This window comes from Mirounga angustirostris, unplaced genomic scaffold (assembly GCF_029215605.1).
Source record: "Mirounga angustirostris isolate CCGP_5_RB_7025 unplaced genomic scaffold, mMirAng1.0.hap1 SCAF_7, whole genome shotgun sequence".
NCBI classification, from domain to species: domain Eukaryota; kingdom Metazoa; phylum Chordata; class Mammalia; order Carnivora; family Phocidae; genus Mirounga; species Mirounga angustirostris.
Window position 1 is genome coordinate 8,922,356 of NW_026991715.1, and position 20,050 is coordinate 8,942,405.

The 20,050-nt window shown below is 51.5% G+C and overlaps 1 protein-coding gene across 2 annotated transcripts in view; it reads right to left on the reverse strand.

Annotated features, from left to right (window-relative positions):
* Positions 1-19,153, reverse strand: part of GFPT2 (glutamine-fructose-6-phosphate transaminase 2) — a 41,661-nt gene extending 22,508 nt beyond the window's left edge. For both annotated transcript variants that reach the window (XM_045890667.3, XM_064595780.1), the window contains exons 1-4: positions 18,996-19,153; positions 4,774-4,881; positions 3,875-3,973; positions 3,238-3,363 (exon numbers count right to left, since the gene is read on the reverse strand). In XM_045890667.3, coding sequence (XP_045746623.1) covers positions 3,238-3,363; positions 3,875-3,973; positions 4,774-4,881; positions 18,996-19,002 — 340 coding nt within the window. In that variant the 5' untranslated portion in view covers positions 19,003-19,153. The remainder of the gene's footprint in view (positions 1-3,237; positions 3,364-3,874; positions 3,974-4,773; positions 4,882-18,995) is intronic.
* Between the last annotated feature and the right edge of the window lie 897 nt (positions 19,154-20,050).

Below are 20,050 nucleotides of genomic sequence, written 5' to 3' on the forward strand. Positions count from 1 at the left end.
GTTTACTGTCTCTTTCGCTGATGAGAGCTGAGGTCTACCATCTACTACGATTACAGTCCAAACCTGAGGAAATACACAGTTCTCTTTGGGTAAAAAGCCAGCCTGACTGCACACGGAGCTCTGACTTGTGGCCTACAGCATCGTCAAACACGCTTTGGTATTTATGTCAAATGGGGCAGGATGAACCCTTCATTACCCAGAAACTAGCCCAGGCATTCCAAACTGGCTTTGGCCTCAATGGGGCCACAAGCTAGCAGTCCACATGCGTGCTTTGTTCGACCCACACTACATTGTAAAAAGAGTTAAGTTTAAAAATTTTGAATTTTCACTTAAAAGTCCTGATTTTCTTGGGTCACCTGGGTGGCTCGGTCGGATAAGCAGCTGCCTTCGGCTCAGGTCATGATCCCAGGGTCCTGGGATCGAGCCCCACATCGGGCTCCCTGATCTGCAGGGAGTCCGCTTCTCCCTCTGCCTCTCCCCACTGTGCATGTGGGCTCTCTCTCTCTCTCTCAGATAAATAAATAAAATCTTAAAATAAAATAATAAAATAAAATAAAGTTAAAAATCCCGATTTTCTCATGGGAAGAAAAATCCCCAGAAATTCTGGCATCCCTGGGCTCACCCACATTCCTGTGTGGCCATGACCACTTCTCTCTGCAGGGTCTGCGGGATGGGCTGTGGCTTCTCCCGCCTCCCCAAGCACCAGCAGCAAACCCTGCTCATGTCAGGCTACTCCCTGCATGGGGGACCCCCTGGTCAACCCTGGGAGAGCGAGGGATACATCTGCTTAGTCACCACTGCATTTTCTCAATCAATGGTTGATGAATAACTTGAAGGTCTAAAACCAGCCTGAGGTTTTTTTTTTTCTGGGTAAGGAACCCCCATTCCTCCTGAGCCCAGATGATAGAAAGACCTTGAGATTGAGTAATTCTACCAGGATGTATCTACATATTATTGTTCAGTGAAACTTCGGCTCTCCAATTCGTTTTTTTTTCAGTACAGGATAGTCCTTTACTCTTTTTCATTATTTTTGTCATCATGTCCTCTCTACCTTTTTTTTTTTTTTTTTTTTTACAGCCTATTGTTTACTTTGGGAAGGTCACCCAAAAACTGGGAGGGCTCGAATAGAAAAGCCATTTTGGCCAATGTGCTAGGCACAGCTGAACTCTATTACAGCTTTACAAGTTTGTTTTTGTGGTTTTTGGTTTTTTTAACTGTTTTATTTCTTCTGTTCTCTTCTTGGGGACATGAGTAATTCACCAGTTGGATCTCTATAAATTCACCTGATGGATCTCCGTATCCACCCCCCTCTTATTTTTCATACTGACTCTGACACGGTATCTTCAGATTATTTTCTTAACCCTGTCCCATTTTTTCATTTCAGTCAATTGTCTTAACTTCTCCTCAGTAGTTTGTTTCCTAGAATCTGTGTTTTTTTTCTTTTTTTGCTAGAACTCTGTGTAATTCTCTTGTGTAATGCTTTTGCTGGGTGTAAGTCTTCCTTCAAAATATGCTCTTCAGTTATCCCTGATGAGTTGCTAAAGAAATTCTACGAATCTTTGCTTACTTCTCACGTTGTTTTCAATTACTCATCCTGAGTCAGGGCAGGCATTTTCAAGTTTGGGTGTGTGTGTGGGGGGGATCTTCTCGGAACCTCCTTGCTTGGGGGGACACGAAGTCATCATCAACACTGAAGTGGGGGTTCATCTTATCACCTCGGGTGGTAGCATCTCAGGGTGCATGGTCTGGGGACAGTGTTTTCTCTGGGACCAGCCTCTGTATCTGGCTTGGGATTTGGCGGGACGCACATTCTAGGTCTTCAGCACCATGGGGTCTGCTGTCTGCCTCCTGGATGTGGGGGACCTGCCCCAGTAGTGGGATGTGCCATGGTTCAGGGCATGGACCAGATCCAAGGGTCAGTCCCTAGCAAAAACTCATTACCCAAGACCCCAACTGTTCTGCCGAGCAGGGGGCATCGGGCTCATCCTTCCAAGTTGGGCAGGATGAGCCACTGTTCACAGGGGTAAAGGACATTGAGCCGGGAGGCACAAGTCTCTCCTGTGGCCCAACTTCCATGACGATTAACGGCAGTGAGGCTTGCCAAGCGTGTAGCTAAGTGCCTGCCAATAAGCACTCCTCAACGACTCTGATGTATCTGATTTCTACTCTAATATGGGGCTTGGTAAGAACTTGCATTATGTCTTGGGGTGGGGGTCCCAGCTGACGCCAGAGATCATTCTCTCTGCCCGATATCCTCCCCCATCATGCCCAGGTGTGGGCCATTGGGGGCTTCTGACCTGACCAGGCCTAATCTAGAAGGGAGACCCACTGGGATCTCCAGACCTGCCAGGCCTTCCCCCACGAGAGAGGCCGGGGGCCATTCAGAACTACAGCATGGAGAACTTTCCAGGGGGGCCCAGGCATGTGATGTGGCCCCATGAGCTGGGGCTGGCCCAAGAGGGCGGCTGGGAGAACTGGGGAGCCTGCAGCCCACCAAAAAGGGCCTGGTATCCCTGTGAGTGTCCTGAACAGTCTCCATGTCCCCAGTCTGTGACCCTGGACCGCTGCTTGGCAGTGGAACTCCAAGGTACTGTGAGCCCAGCTACCATACCTTTCAGTTCTTCAAGGGACTTCTAGGTATGATCATTCTCAGGTTTAAAAACACTGCAGCGAGCCAAGGGGAGGGCTCTGCTGCTTGGAAGGAGCCCCTGGGCTGCCTGTTGCAGCTTCTGCTTCTCCAGATCTCAAGCGTTTGGCAGCCGAGGCGTCACTGCAGGGCCCAGGATTGGAGCGGGCACCTCAGACATGAACCAAGATCAGCACTACCACCCGCCCTGGCTCAAGACCACTCTCCTCGGGGAAAGGAAGCGCATCCCTCCCTGAGGCGCCCAGCCCTCCAGAACACTGTAGTCGCTTGTCGAAGAACAGTGCCCAGACTCTTCGACTCCTCATGCTGCCAAGTCCCACTCAGGCTGGGTCTCAAGAGCCAGCAGCAGTCACGGGAAGTGCCACAGTTTTCCTCTGGAGGCCTGGAGGGTCAGCCCCGCCCAGGAGCCAGGCTGAGTTTGCTCCTGTCTAGGGCCTGGTGCCACCCTGCGTGGATCCTCAGGGAAGACAGGGAGGGCTGGGAGAGAAGCAACCAGCTGGTGGTGGGTGTGGGTCCACACTGGCACAGACCAGGGCCAAGCGGAACCTTCAGGATGGGGGTGGGGCGGGGGCCGAGGCTGTATTACATACCGTTGCCTTTGTCTGAGCGCTGTGGATGGCTGTTGACGGCATTGGGGACCCCATGGGTGGCCCAGCGCGTGTGAGCAATGCCAAAGTGGGTCTCAAACTCCACCTTTAAGTCCATGCTGTCTTGTTCTAGATCAAAGAGAAAAAAAAGCATTGACACAGTACCGTTAGGGTGAGGTGACATCATTATATGGACGCACCTCAGCTACGTCAAAAGCACATCCCACCTTCCACCGCAAGGGCCCCACCCTGGGGATTTCTGCCAGATCCCTGCTGTGGTTTACTCAGTACTTACCAGTAACCTAACTCAGTAACTGAAATGAGCTTACTTAAAAAAAAAAAAAATTATGGATCGCTACTATAAATGGAAAAGCAGTATCATCTGCCAGAAAAATTAAAATAAATACTTAAGTACTGAAAAATTTAAAAAATGCTCATGCACCATCTCCTAAAAAAAAGAACAAACCCTTCCCACACCCTGAGAAACACAGTTTTACAGTGTGGGCTGAACCCGCCTTCCATTTATCCACCATATGAATCCATCCATTCATATTTTTAGTCTTAGGTGCTTCTGGAATAAGAGATTTTAAACTGACCCATGCTGCCTTTATTGCTCTGACTGGGCTTATGTTCCACTTACTATAAAGTTCCTCATCGAGAGCCTTGACGTTCCCTCTTTTCTTGACCAGCTGGATATGTCTTTCTTTGACTTCATTGTTATGTCCATCGATGGCCACACCTGTGGTATACACATGATTTTTTTTTTTTGTATTGGCATTGAAGTTTTGTCTCCCAGCCTTTGTTACAGGGTATGACTCCGGGTGAGGCCTGCATAGCACTGTGGGTCTACTGGATCTTGTTTGCCAGGCTGGTGGCCTGGAAGAGAACTCGACAGCATTCAGGACGCCGACTCAGAAAGAAGGGGCGTGGCCGCCTGACCCGGCGTCTACCCGGGGTGCAGCCCTGGAAGGCTGCCTGCAAGGGAGGCACCTCCAGGCCCACCACTGAGGGCAGCAGGCTTGCCAGAGGGTCTTCATCATGCTGTGCACTGTGCACTCTCCTGCTATAACAGGTACCCCCCCCCCCGGCCCCGCATCGGCGTTCCTGCCGGCTTTCATCTGACTTGCTCTCTGTGAAGAATTAACAGACATAAAACTGTCTGGCTCCCCCTTTCTCCCCAGACTGCTTAATTTAAAATGGGAAGTGGACCCACCTATCCATCAGAGGAGCGTGCAGCCACCAAGAAAGACCGTCAGGGAGAACAGAAAATGTGGGAGAGAGATGAAAACAGGACATAAAATTACAAATCTGTAGTAATGATCACGTTAAAAACAAAAAAATATCTATGCACGACACCCCCCGACCCCCAGACCACCCCAGCGTGAGCAGCGACCAGAGCAGGGACACAAAGATATCGACGGGAGTGCTTTGGGTGGAGATTTTTTTTTTTTACTCTTATTTCTTCTTTTTACTTTTCTCTAGTTTTCGCATTAAATGAACAAATGCTCTGCGTACTCCGTGGCAGCCCACAGGACCCACCTGCTGAGTCATAGCCTCTGTACTCAAGCCTCTGCAGGCCCTTAATGAGGGTCTCAAAAATCTCCTTCCTCGTCCGGGGGACTCTGTAGTTCATGTACGCAAAGATTCCTGTGGAAAGACAGGGAGAATCACATGTCTATCAGTGACTCGGTCAGTGTTTGGAAAACACCCGCTCTGGGGACACCCACACAGCTGGCATCGCCCGACGGCTTCTGGGCTGCACGTGTGGCCTTCCTCTGGTGTAAGCGAGAGCCGTGCTCCCCTCCTGCTTCGGGACGCATGTCACCCACAGCCCAGCCCGTGACAAAAGTCTCAGGGGGCATATGAAGAGCACATCAGACACCCTGGCCTGACAATTGTACTGTGGAGAATGTCTCCTATGGCTGAACATCTGAGACATGGTGTCATTTATAATAGCAAAGACCAAGGGGCGCCTGGGTGGCTCAGTCGGTCAAGCGTCTGCCTTCGGCTCAGATCATGATCTCAGGGTCCTAGGATCGAGTCCTGTGTCACGCTCCTTGTTCAGCAGGGAGTCTGCTTCTCCCTCTCCCTCTGTCCCCCCCCTTGCGTGATCATGTGTTCTCTCTCACACAGATAAATATTTATTTGACAGATAGAGAGAGCACAAGTAGGCAGAGAGGCAGGCAGACAGAGAAGGAGAAGCAGGCTCTCCGTTGAGCAGGGAGCCCAACACGGGGCTCGATCCCAGGACCTGGAGATCACGACCCTGGGATCTCGACCTGAGCCGAAGGTAGACGCTTAACCAGCTGAGCCACCCAGGTGACCCTAAAAACATAATTTTAATGGCCCGCAATGTGTCATCACAAAAATTAAAAAGTGGAATATACCAGTTTCCATCAAAACTAAGATGTCATCGGGATGCCTGGGTGGCTCAGTCGGTTAAGCGTCTGCCTTCGGCTCAGGTCATGATCTCAGGGTCCTGGGATCGAGCCCCGCATCGGGCTCCTTGCTCAGTGAGGAGCCTGTTTCTCCTTCTCCCTCTGCTGCTCCCCCTGCTTATGCTCTCTCTCTCTCTGACAAATAAATAAAATCTTTAAAAAATACATAATAGCAAAGATCAGCAAAACCACCTGGCCACTTGGGGACATCTGGAAGTCCTATGTGGACTCCTTAATCTGCACAGAATTGGCCTGGGAAGAGTCCTCCTACAGCAGGTGAAACAGGGACTGAGGCTTCACTCATTTCCGCTCGGCCCTATTGCCTAGAGCTTTACATCTGTAAATGCGGCTTTTACAAAGGCAAAAGTAAAACCATCTCTTGGCTCCGGAGAATCCCTATCTTCCAGGGAGATCTGCATGCCCTAAGGTTTTATTGGGCTGTATTTTCTGTATTTGTATTTCAAAATACTATTTTCTCAAATAAGAAGTAACAGTTGTCCTGTTGGTTCTCCCCAAACTCCTCCGCCCCCTCCCTGCTCGAGACTATGGACCCCTGGTCTGTCTCTGTCCCGCCCTGTGAGTTCCCTATTCTCTCATCCCTCTGTTCTTTTGTCCTCCCTGCTCCACTTGGGGGAAACCTGCCCTCCTCAAAGCTCAGCTCCCACTACCTCCCAGGGCTGGCTTGTCCCCTCCCAGGCCCCCCGCCGGATGTGCTCCCCTGCTCTGGGCCACCCCCATGCTCGTGCATCTTGGAATACCTTCATCCCCTGATAAGTACACCGGCTGACACTTCTATCTTTATATTTCTCACTAGGTCTTGGCACACCATCCTTACTCAATAAATGTATGTGGAGTAGAGTGACTGTAAATCTACTTTATTCAGGGAAGCGAGAGCATGGATCGTGAAGAATACTGGCCTTCAGGAATATTCAGAGTAACTCATCTTATTGAGAACTCACTACGTGCCAGGCACTGGGCCAAGAGTTCCCACACAGGTGTGAATCAAAGCTCCCATCAGCCTTCGAGGCTGGACCTACCATGACCCCCCTTTACTTTCTGGAACAGAGCCTGGGGGGCTGTGACCGGGAACCAAGGAGATTTGACTTCAGCACTTAAAATGCTCCAAACTGCTGGGCAGTGTTGCCTCAGGGACGAATGGGATTAAAAGGTTTATTTCCCCAATATTTTTAAAATTAATTAATTCATTTTTTTAATGTAGTGTTCCATGATTCATTGTTTGCGTATAACACCCAGTGCTCCATTCAATACGTGCCCTCTTTAATACCCATCACCAGGCTAACCCATCCCCCCACCCCCCTCCCTTCTAGAACCCTCAGTTTGTTTCTCAGAGTCCATAGTCTCTCATGGTTCGTCTCCCCCTCCGATTCCCCCCGCTTCATTAGCACTCACCATAGCACATACCCTCCCCAATGTCCAACACCCAGTCACCCCATCCCTCCCACCACCCACCACTCCAGCAACCCTCAGTTTGTTTCCTGAAATTAAGAATTCCTCATATCAGTGAGATCATATGATACATGTCTTTCTCTGATTGACTTATTTCACTTAGCCTAATACCCTCTAGTTCCATCCACGTCGTTGCAAATGGCAAGATATTGTGTTTTTTTGATGGCTGCATAATATTCCATTATATATATATACCACATCTTCTTTATCCATTCATCTGTTGATGGACATCTAGGCTCCTTCCATGGTTTGGCTATTGTGGACATTGCTGCTATGAACATTGGGGTGCATGTACCCCTTTGTATCTTTGGGGTAAATACCTAGTAGTACAATTGCTGGGTTGTACGGTAGCTCTATTTTCAACTTTTTGAGGAACCTCCATACTGTTTTCTTTTTCTTTTTTTTTTTAAGATTTTATTTATTTGAGAGAGAGAATGAGAGACAGAGAGCACGAGAGGGAAGAGGGTCAGAGGGAGAAGCAGACCCCCTGCTGAGCAGGGAGCCCGATGCGGGACTCGATCCCGGGACTCCAGGATCATGACCTGAGCCGAAGGCAGTCGCTTAACCAACTGAGCCACCCAGGCGCCCCCTCCATACTGTTTTCCAGAGCGGCTGCACCAGCTTGCATTCCCACCAACAGTGTAGGAGCGTTCCCCTTTCTTCGCATCCCCGCCAACATCTGTCATTTCCTGACTTGTTAATTTTAGCCATTCTGACTGGTGTGAGGTGGTATCTCATTGAGGCTTTGATTTGGGTTTCCATGATGCTGAGCAATGTTGAGTACTTATTCATGTGTCTGTTGGCCATTTGGATGTCTCTTTTGCAGAAATGTCTGTTCATGTCTTCTGCCCATTTCTTGATTTTATTTCCCCAATTTTAATGATTTTATTTCCCCAATTTTAATGATTTTATTTTAATTTTTAATTTTCCCACTGTTTTCCTGGGATGACAGAATTGTCATTATCCTGTCTGACCAGGATTAAAAATTTTCCAGATATCCGCACCCCCATGTTCACTACAGCATTATTTACAATAGTCAAGACACGAAAACAAGCTAAGTGTCCATCCACAGATGAACGGATCAAAAAATTATAGTATATGTTTACAATGGAATATGACTCAGCCATAAAAAAGAAGGAAATCCTGCCATTTGCATGGCATGGAACATGAGGGTGTTATGCTAAGTGAAGTAAGTCAGACAGAGGAAGACGAATACTGTATGATCTCATATATGGAATCTAAAAAAACCCAAACTCATAGATACAGAGATCAGATTGGTGGTTGACAGAGATGGGGAGCAGGAGATGGGGTAACCAGGTAAAGAAGGTCAAAGGGTACAAACTTCTAGTTATAAGATAAGTAAATCCTGGGGATATAATACACAGCATGGGGACTACAGTTAAGAATACTCTATTGTACATCTGAAAGTTGCTAAAAGAGTAGCTCTTTAGAATTCTCCTCACAAGGAAAAAATGTTAACTATGTGAGGGGATAGATGATCGGTAATCTTATTATGGTGATTATTTCATAATATATACACTTAAAGACTGAGCCACCCAGGTGCCCGTCAATACAGTGTTTCTGAAGGAGTGATTGGACGTCCCTTAAAGGGATGTGAATATGGTCATAGCAGACGAACATTTAACTTGCTAAAATTCATTCTAGGTGCATGGTTCGTCTCCCCCTCTGATTCCCCCTGCTTCATCAGCACTCACCATAGCACATACCCTCCCCAATGTCCATCACCCAGCCACCCCATCCCCAGTCGAAAGTGAGGCGATAAGATTAAACAATGCTAAAAATGATATTTTGCATTCTTATGTCCTGTATGTTACTGTACACGGGATACATTTGCACACGAGTATGAAAGTGCAGAATTTCTATATAAAAACATGCCCCCCATGCTTTCTGAGCAGGGACAGACGCTTTCTTTTTAACATGGCTGAGGGTAATTTTGGCGGTCAGCTATTTTTGCCTTCCTGGCTGAGTCCAGGTCAGGTGAGAGCCGCTGAGCCTGAGGCCCCGTGTGCAGTTTGGGCAACCCCCCCTGCCCCCGCCAGGCAAAGGTGCTGAGTGTCTGGGTCACACAGGAGCTCACAACTTACCCTACCCTTCAGACTTCAACACGTCTGGGCAAAGGATGTATTTTTGTCCCCTTACACATTAAAAACAAACAAACCAACAAACCAATAGCTATCTTCTAATGGAAACATTAAAAATTTTTGAGCAGCATTATTGGGATATAAGTCCCATACCATAATATTCTGCCATTTAAAGTGTATAATTCAATGGTTTTCAAGACAGTTGCCCCTTGAACAACATGGGATTGACTGCCGGGGTCCACTTTCATTTATTTATTTATTTTTGATGCCTACAGTGCTGTACTATAAATATATTTTCTCTTCCTTACAATTTTCTTTTTAAAAAAAAAAAGATTTTTATTTATTTATTTATTTGTCAGAGAGAGAGCACAAGCGGGGGAGCGGCAGGCAGAGGGAGAAGCAGAACTCGATCCCAGGACCCTGGGATCATGACCTGAGCCAAAGGCAGGCGCCCCTCTCCCTTAGGATTTTCTTAATAACATTTGCTTTCCTCTAGCTTACTTAATATGGGAATACAGTATATGCTCCATATAACATACAATATATATGTTAATGCTTCTGGGTGAGGCTTCTGGTCAACGGTAGCTGAATTTTGGGGGAGTCAGAGTTACACGCAAGATTTTCGATGGCACGGGGTGCTGGCACCCCTAACGCCCCCATTGTTCAAGGGTCAACTTGACCCACCACCACTACAATCTAATGTTCGGGTGAAATTTTCATAACATTATTCTGCAAAATATCAGGAAGTTCCCCAGGGGTGGGGTGGGGACGTGGGCACATTCCAGGTACTGTAAAGACCACAGAGGCATGGGAGACAATTATGTGAAGGGGGGAGCTGCTCACAGATCATTTTTGGAGTCTTCCCTGGCATCCCGGGAATCCTTCTAGAATTACAGCGGTACCTCACGAAGGGGAGCAGACACTCTGCAGATGACTCAAAGGCTCATATCCCAACTTGGGAAAGGTTGGGAATCTGAAATGCCTTCATGAGAGTGCTCTTGGGCTCTCCTCTCTAATTCTCCCCTGCGATTCCCCTTCCTCTGGGCCAAAGTGCACTTATGAAGTCCTTCTGTCAGGCACGTATGTTCTTGGAGGTGCCTCTGGCCCTGAGATCCGAGCAGCCTTCTTGGTGGGGAGCTGGGGGTGCTGCCGCCAGAGCCCCAGGAGGGGCAGCGAGGCTGGTTAAAGCGTCCTTGTCCTCAGGACCACCAGCTGTGTCCACACCCAGCCAGGAGGCTCCCAGCCGCTCATGCACAGTTTGGGAGAACCCTGTGGTGAGGGGGGCTGCCAAGGAGTGGTTTTCAAGGTCTTTGCGCAAGAAAGCGTAAATCTAATTTCAACATAAAACCTCCTGCATGCAGACATCTATTCAGTAAGCTTTTTCATTAACTAAGCGCATCCCTCCTTTCTTGCAGCTCTCTCTTGGCAGGCTTCTCTCTGCACTCTCTCGAGATGAAGTGGAAAAACAAACCAACCAACCAACAAACAAAAAAAACCCACCCAGCATTGACACCAGGCTCTTACCATTTTAGAAAAATAAAGAAATGGAATAAAGTTGCTCTCCCAGGCATTTTTCTTGCCATTCACATCAGAATGCCCTTCTGGAATCCCTACCATCCCTATCAAAAGCTCCACAGAGACTCCATTTTTTACCTATGAGATCAGCGACAATCAAACAGTTTGACAATCAAGCGAGAGTTTAAATTTGCGCACCCTTTCTGGAAGGCAATTTGGCAATCTTTCAAAATTAAAAATGTACACATCTGTTGACCAGAGCGGTTGCCAGGCATGGATCCAACAGATAGCTGTGCAGAGGGGCGTGGGTGCACGAGGACGGTTGCTCAGCGCTGCTTGCGGTCGTTGAAGACAGGGGACAGCAGGGACCTGGTAAGTGACCACAGCGCAGCCACTTGGCGGGGCCACCGTGGGACCACGGGCAGGTGGTCTTCCACAGAGAACAAGGTGAGGCTCTGTGTTCTCTTGGAAAACAAGCTACATCTCCAAGATGTGTCAAGGGAAAAAGCAGCTCGCAGAACATGATTAAGTTATGCAGGGAAGGGTGGGGAGACACATAGTATTTCTGGAAGAGCATCCAAGACCCGGGGGTTCAGGGGGGTGCAGTGGTTGCCTTGGAGGAAGGTACTGGATATAGGACAGAAATTCCCTTTCTACTGCCCGTGGGTGCTTTGTATGGTCACAATATTTCCCCACGTCCCATATACACCATCTTACCATGTGCTGCTATATGCATTAGATATTGGTAGGCATGGGATTGTCATCCAGCGCAATCTGACTTCACTGACTTCTCCATGGCTCCCCCATCCCGCTCACCCAGAAGAACAAGGGCCACAAGGAGGAGAAAGCTCTGTCTGAGCACACCTTCCAGTGCGCAAAAGGACGGGACCAGGGTCCCCCAAGGGTCTTCCCGCTCCTGGGGAGTGTGAGATGCCAAGTAGCAGGTGCACGGGGCACCCAGGAAGCCAATACTTTCAGGACCGATCTCATCTGATCCTCTCCGGGTCCTGGGCCAAGGACCCAGACAGGGCACCTCTGACTCCAAGGCCAAAGACCTGAGTAAGTCACAGCCGGGTGCTATCCGAGTGATGGCACGGGGTCTCCTGTTGCCCCCCCAAATCAGCATAAGCCCTTACAATCCTACCCCAAGGGGTGAGAAGTAGCTCACATAGAGAGAGATAGCTCACACCTATGGACAGATGCCTACCTCACCCCTGATGAGAAGACTTCCCACTCCCCGCCCACCCCCCGTGGGGTCCGGGGCCATGTTGACATCAGGAAACTCCTCTTGGCCCCCAACAGACGTTGCTGCTTCTGACTCCACTTTCTCTGTCCATCCAGGCCGTGGCAACAATAGTAAGTCTTGGCCCCCCTCTATCCCTCCCTCCCTTGCACAGGCAGGATGGTGAAATCTTCCCGAGGTGGCTTCGAGAAATGTCTGGCCCTGAGACAGAGGCTGCTGTGGCCTAACCACCCCAGCTCAGCGCATGCCCCATGCCCACACCCCACCCTGGCATCCAGAGCTTCCAAACAGCTTTTCAGGGCCCTACTCTTAAATCTGAGGGGGAAAGTGAGTGAACAAAGGTTCTAGATGGAGAAAAGCCGAGATAAACTCCAGAAAAGGCTCCAGATGAGAAGCAGGATGGAGACTAGCCCTTTGAAAGGGGACTGCGGCCCCTCTGCCTGGTTTGCCTTGGGGGTCTGGGGGTTCTAACAACCCTTCTGCAAAATGGCTTGAGAGCTCATACAGGCGACTCAGGACCAAAGGCACCAGGACGAGGTTCTTCCACACATGCAGGGGACGCTCAACCTCCAAGAGACCGATAATGACAATGACCAGATCGAGAGGCAACGTTCCCTGGACACATGGCTAGAACTAGGAGCACTGGACGCCTGGAGTCTTTATAACCTCTGGAATACCTGGGGTGGTGGAGGGGAGCAGGGGTTGTCTGAGGTCTAGAGGACAAGGGAAGAGGTCAAATTCACCGTGGGCAGGCTGGGGTCTGTGTTCTGAAAATGTGGCTATAGTTTTGGAAAATCTCTCCCTCTCTCCAAGCATCAGCTTCACCATGAAAGCCCTGCCCTCACTGTGAGGGATCCAGCCTGCGCCCCACCAGGCTAGGGGCTTGCTCCGTGGGTCCAGCCAAACTAGGACCACCCCCCTCCCCCGACTAAGGGTGCTCCTTCCACCACCATCCCATGCTTCTCAGCCTGCACCCCACAGGGCTAGGGGCTCACTCCGTGGGCCCAGCCTGACTGGGACCACCCCCCTCCTTACTCGTAAAGGTGCTTCTTCCACCACCATCCCATGCTCCTCAGCAGTGAAGGGGCTGACCTTCTTGAAGTCCACGAGCCTAGTACAGATTAGACATTAGTCCAGTTCTCAGGTTGGGTACTCCCCACCCAGACAGAGGACATGCATGCCAGTTGGACTTCCGCCTCAGAAAATTCCCGAGTAGTGTGCTTGAGAGAGTGTGTCTGAGTGTGAGTGTCTGAGTGTCAGGGGTGTGTGTGTGAGTGAGTGAGCCATGTTGCTGTGTGAATACATACGAGTGTGTGTGGTGTGGGAATGTGTAGGAGTGTGAATGTGTGTTTGAGCATCAGACGTGTGCGAGTTTGAGCGTTGGGTACGTGGGAGTGTGTGTCAGTGTGAGCGTGTATGGGCGTGAGAGTGGGTTTGAGGGTTGGGTGTGTGTATGTGGTGTGCTAGGAAAGGGGGGGCAGGTCTACTCTCCTGGATGAGGCCCCCAGGTTGGGGAGGCCACTGGGCCAACAAGGAGGACTGAGAGGAGGCTGTGGCCTCTCTGGGCAACACCATACTGACGAAATGGGGACAAACGCAGATGCCTCCTCGCAGAAGTGAGAGCAAAGGCAGAGGTCCCACGGCAGGGTTCTCACACAAAGACACAGGGACCCGAGGGCCTGGCTCGGGGTCAGGACAGCCTCCTCCTGCCTCTGGCCTCACTGGGATTCCATGGGTTAAAGTTACCGCACCACAGGAATCCCTGTGATAATAGGAGATTCTGCTTCCTGCCTGCAAGGCATTTCTATTTTTAATAAAAAAGTTTGTGGTGTCCCTGTCATTTTAGGATTTCACAAAGAACAAAGGGGGAAGCAACATATACTCTCAATTGTACTAAAAAATACTTTTAAGAAAGTGTGAGTCTTGTTTAACCTGCCAAAATTTGGCTATTAAAAAAAAAGCCAAACTTTTTTTTCAGGGAAAGATTCCCTTTGAAAACGAAAGAGGCAGATGATCAGATGAAATTGCTTATTTTTGCATCAAATTAATCTCCAGAACTTCCTCCTTAGGGTGTTTGTTACTTCAAGTCCATCTTCCTTTATAAGCAAATTTCACCAAATATAAAAATAATCTTTCAGTTTAAAAGCACTATCTACTAATGTTACATCACAAAATTTCCAGAAGGTTTCTGTGAACTTGGGAAAGCCCCGATGAATAAGACTGACTGAGAGAGGAATGGCATGATGATGGGAAGGAGGAGGGGGAAGTGGGGAGATCACTTCCAGCGCTGAGCCCCTCTCCAGCTGGTCTCTGCGAAGCCCTCTGTCTGAGAGTGCCTATGGGAGTCTTGCAGGCGGGATGTGAGCTCCTGAGAGTCAAACACACGCGTCTCTTCTCAACTCCATGCTTAGGGACCTCACAATGATAACCTGAAATTAGCCATGGCGAGCCACTTGTCAAACATTTATTTGCACATCCCTGAGCAGGGACTCTGTTTTGCAAGGTTCTTGTGGCTTGGAGAGGTGGCAAGGCAAGTGACCTGACCCCAGAGTCTATGCCCCATCAACTCCAGCTTAGTCCCTTTGTGGCACCCGTCCATGAACTGAACTGTTACAGGGAGGAAAGGGGTGTCAAATATGATGGGGTTCCCAGAGCCGGAAGAAGTCTAGGGCGAAAAGGTGAGGTCTCCCCCATGTCATGTAATCTCCCTGGATGGCTGTTTCCTCAGATGAAATGAGAAACAAGCCCCCTAAGCACATGACAAGCTCTCCTGAAGCGAATAGACCGTGTGTGTGTGTGTGTGTGTGTGTCTTGGCCCCTCTTGATTCTGGGGGAATAAAACCATGCCTGCTTCTTGCAGGGAAGAGATGAGCGGGAAGAGTATGTACATGCATAGATGGCAGGATGGAGTGAGCGCCATATTTATAGGACGTAGTAAGACCTAACTTCTAGAAAAACTGTGAGAACTATTCGGTCCAACTGGGTATGTGGCGCCATGCCGGTGAAGGATGGGGTCTTTAACTGATGCCTACATTCACCTTCTGACTATGATGGGTCCAGTCTGCAAGTTCTGGGACCAGGGGACTTGGGTGTGTGCGTTGGGCATAGAGGGTATACTGGTAGCCCTCTGGTCAGTGTCCTTGTGGCCATGTCTTGAGCATCTGGGATTAGCAACACAAGGCTATTCTTGGGGAAGGCACCTAAAAGCAAGAGCCTGACTGTAGCAGGATACATAATGGCCATCAAAGATATCAGGTCCTAATCCCTAGAATCTGTAAAAATACTTATATGGAAACAGGTCTTTATAGATACAATTAAACTAAAGATCTGGAGATGGGAGATTCTCCTGGATTAACCAGGTGGGCCCTAGAGGCAATCACAAGTGTTATAAAAGGGAGACAGAGGGAGATTTGACCTGGAAGAGGGGAAGGGGATGTGACCACAGAGGCACAGACTGGAATAAGGAGACAAAAGCCAAGGAATCTGGCAGGCGCCAGAAGCTGGAAGTGACAAGGAACAGATTCTTCCCTAGAGCGTCCTGAGAAAGTGGGGCCCTTTTGACACCTTGATTTTGGCCCAGTAAAACTGACTTTTGGACTTCTGGTCTCCAAAACTGCGAGAAAATAAATTTGGGTTGTTTTACACCAGCAAGGTTGTGGTAATTTGTTACAGCGGCTGGCGGACACCAATTCACCAACTAAGACAAAAAATAATGAATTCAAAGCGAGGGCTTTAACTTCTAGCAAAAACTAAGAATTCGTTCATTCTCCACAGCCAACTTTTTCACCCAGCCACATAAATTACTAAATGCAGTTGTAAAGGTTAGGGAAACTTTACGATTTCACAACCGCGCAATCCTTTTTTGCCCAGTGCCCACGCATGCATGGTCCCTGCTACCATGCACTTGTACATCCTGTGCCCTCAGCCTGGCGCACCTGTCCCCACCCCCCTTCTCTCTGTGAAGCTCCTACTCGAGGCCAGGCTCTTGTGGCACTGTTCCTGGCAAAGTCAGGGCAGCCTGCCTCCACTACGCTGGGGTCTCAAGCTCAGACTGCAATGGGGGCTATTAGGTAACATCAGCGAGTGAGGCACCTGGGCAGGAGAACCAAGGAAGCTTGCACCCATCATCCTAGGGGCCACGGTGCACTCTTCAGATAGACACGCTCGGGGTTGCTCATCTTCGGATTTTTTTCAAGAGAAGTCGAAAATCCCACCTACTAACAGGAAACCTTCCAACTGTGTCATTTGGTGGCTGTGAGAAATAGTGTGAGCCCCGTGCACCATACAGACAGACGGGTGCCTACTGGTCTGGGACAGGTCCCGGGGTCCTCCCCGTCTGGCAGTGTTGACCTAATGTGTTATCCCACCCCTGCTTGGTGACCACCTCTGCGCCGCCTCTCCAACTTCTGGCCCCTTCTCTGAGGGCAGGATCACCTTGTGGCCCCAGGGCCTGGAAAACACAGGACCTCTCCGGGAGCGGTAAATCACTAGTGGCTGAGCGAAGAAGGAAGGAGAGGAGGAGAGGGAATATGGTAACCTTTCTGTTGGCACAAAGTCAGCAAAATGCTAGCAACTCTCAGATGACAACAAAACCACCTATGAGGACCTTAGCTACGCTCTCAGTGCGCTGCTTAGTGTGCGGAGGATCAGCTAGGCCTGGGTCCAGCTTTCTGCGAGAGATGCCGGGAAGACGATGGGGAGCAAGAACCAATCTGAGCCCGGTCATTATTAGCAACCGCTGACCCCTGTAGGAACTCAGCCCTGGAGATTCAACCTCTGAGGAGGCTTCCAAGTGGCGGATCGCAGTGTGGTCCCATCCAGCCCAGAAAGAGGACCTAAAAAAACTCCTCTTCAGACACAGGTGGGTACAGACCTCTTTGGGCCTCAGTGTCCCCACACAGAGAGCGACGAGGGTAAGTGGCTTCTTCTGGGAGCTTCTCTGCAGTTTTCGCCGTATCCTTGTGCCAAGTATGCAACCATTTCCTTAATGTTTTTTCTATAAAAGTGACTAAGTTTTTGAAAGCCTAAATAAATGCACTACAAAAGGACACAACAATAAAAGGAAAACCAGTATCACTTGCCAAACATATACAGGCCATCATCCAGGGGGAAAAACACCACAAAAACCCCAGAACAACGTGTTTAATTCTAGCCAGCGGCTGCTGCGAGGTTTGAGCTTGGGACAGCTTCCTCCCTGTGAGGGGTGTCTGGCCAGTATAACAGAGCTGTAAAAGACACATTAGCATCCAGCTGAGACTTTCTCCTGGCTACTTGCAAAGGAAATAACTTTCCCATGTGGGAATTCCACAAGGCTCCCTGCCTTCACCGACGCCTGCAGGGTGGGATCCGCCAGGGGGGAGCCTTGATGTGAGCACGTAGGTAGTTGCAGCCCAAAGCTCATCCTTTCCTTAGGGGGCAAAACACGTGCAACCCCTTAAGACAGCAGAACAAAACCCCAGATCCGGAGAGTCTGAGCCCATGTCTCTCCACGAGGCTCAAAGCACCACAGAGAAAGCTGGATGCAGGTAGGTAGCAGGAAGGAAGGCTGGGTGCTCGGGGGCGGTGGCACAGGAGGGCACCTGAGAGGAGGAAGGAGGGAGGCTGCCAGGGCCTGAGGGGCCGACCCTCCCAGAGCAAGGGTCTTGGTGGGTCCCCTAGTCTGGCTCTCCAGCCTCCCATCAAGGGCCTTGAATGCCACACCAAGGGGTTTAGAACCCAAAGGGCTTCTGGCAAAACTGTCACCTTTGCCTCGTCTCTCTGCCCAGAAACACCCACAGGCAGCCCTATACATTGTTAATGATGCCCCGCAGCCCTGAGATTTTTGCTGAAGGTTCAGGAATTTAAACTGATGTCTGCTTGGGCTGGCGTGGGGGTGGGGCTGGGGCTGCATCCCAAAGCGGGCTGCCGGCTCCTTGGTCAGACGTTCTTTTTCACTTTCGGGATCGGCTGGCCTCGGAAACAAGGCCTGTACAGATCTGGCCCAGGGCTCGCCGCTGGCGCATCCCACCCCACAGCACTGGGCGAAGTCAGACAGAGGCCTTTCATGTCTTCAAAAGTCCCACCAGGTCCTCCAGCCACAGGAGGCTGGAATGGGTAACTGAATCCTACTCAAGGGGGGGGGAAAAAGGCACAGTGACCTTTTGTCCCAGCAGAAGTTCCCGGCCCTCTCCCCAGCCGGCGGAGGCGGCCCAGCCAGGAGAGAAAGGAATTGCAGATGTGCGCGCAGGGCCGCCGCGGCCCTCCCCACGGCCCAGCAGCCTCCCCGGACAGCAGCGTGTCGCCGCGGAATTCAGGACGCCCGAGCCCAGCCCTGCTCCCCATCCCGGATTCCTTCTCCCAGCTTCCGCTCGAGGCTCGGCGGTCGATGCTGCCTTTCCCCCCAAGCCTCGCAGAGAGCTCTTTCAGCAAAGAGGCGGCAACACGGAATCAACCCTTCCAGGGACAAGAGGTTCATTTTGGGACGCGAGGAGAACGCACAGGCCCTTGCCGAGCGCACGAGGGCTGCTCCCGACGCCAGGGGGGCGAGCCCGGGAGGGTGCAGGTGGGGTCGCCTCTCCTCGGTGGGCGCGGTGGGCTGAGAGCCGCGCTGGGCACCCCGTACCCGGGATGCGTGAGCTTGCGCGTGGCCGCCTTTGTGGGCGACTTGGGGGCGCTTTCCGTACTGGGATGGGGGGGTGCGGATACTTCTGTATTTGTGAAGGTCCAGGCCCGGGACAGGACCAATTCTGTCTCCTCTGTTGGGGGGCCGGGCCGGGTCGCCCTCACCAAGTCCGAGACCGGGGTTGGGCACCCTCCTCTCCCACACCTCGGTGGAACAGCCACTCGGGGACGGGGTGGGGGGCAGGAGGAGTCAGGCCCGGCCGGTGCAAGCCCCTAGTTCTAGGACGGGGGCAGATCGATGCCCCATCCCGCGCCACCTCCGCGTCCCTGGCGCCCGGTTCTCGGGGCCAGGCGCCGAGAAGCTGGGGGCCGGGAACGCGCGCCCACCACACTCACCGCACATCGTGGTTGCTGCTTGCGCCCTTCGCGGCTCGGGGACTCTGCACGCTCTGGACACTCGGAATTCCGTGCGCGCCTGGCGCTCCGCGGGCCTCGGCTCCCGCCGCCCGGCCTCCGGCCCTTTTAGCTCGGAGCCCTCCGCCAGAGGCGGGGCCGGGGCGGGGCCTCCTCCCGCCTGCCTGCTCCCCATTGGTCCCCGGTTGTCGTGACAACGGCGGGGACTGGGCCCCCAGGAGTCAGGGAACTGGGTGAGGGGCGGCTCCCGGCTCCCGGGGCGCGCGGGCGTCGGGTCCTGGAGATGGACTGGGGGCGGCTGACGGGCTGAGGTTAGATCCAGACTCAACACGGTCTAGGCGTGGGCCCTTGGGCGGGGGACTGAGTCGCTCTTTGCTTCAGTTTCCCCGTCTGTAAAATGGGATGACAGTGGAACCTCCCTACCGGGTGCTGGTGAGGATTAAGACAGTCGGTGCAAGGCACAGAGCACAACGTCGGCATGGTGCACGCGCTCCCCTGCGCGCCCCTGTGTGTGCCAGGCCCCTCCGAGGGCGCACGGGAACCCTTGAAGCCTGATCCGCTCCCTGTGAGGTCAGAACTCTAGAGCCCCACGGATAGATGACAAAACTGGGGCCCCTCCGAGGTGGGAAGGGGCTTTGCCCAAACGGGGCGGCCAGAATTGGCAGATTCTGGCGGTGGCAGAATTCGAACCCGGGATTTACTGGAGAGCTGGAACTCGAAGGCGGGGATTCCCCAGGTCGTGAGCGGAGCTGGGGTGACCCGGGGAGCTGTCCCCGCCCTGAGCCTCGCTGGCCCATGTGTCCTCAGCGCACTGGCAGAGCCAGCCAGGGGCTTCTCCGCCCGCCCGCCGGCCTGGAGCCCGAATCCGGCTCCGCCGTGAGTCACTGGGACCCGCGTTCCTCCGCCCTGGTTCCTGGCCGTCTCCTCCCCTCCCACTGCGCTCCGGGCTTCGGTCTCCCGAGGAAGGTCACGAGAACTGGCCCAATATTTGCGTACTTTGAAGCCATCTGGTGTTTTTTATTTTACTTAAAAAAAAA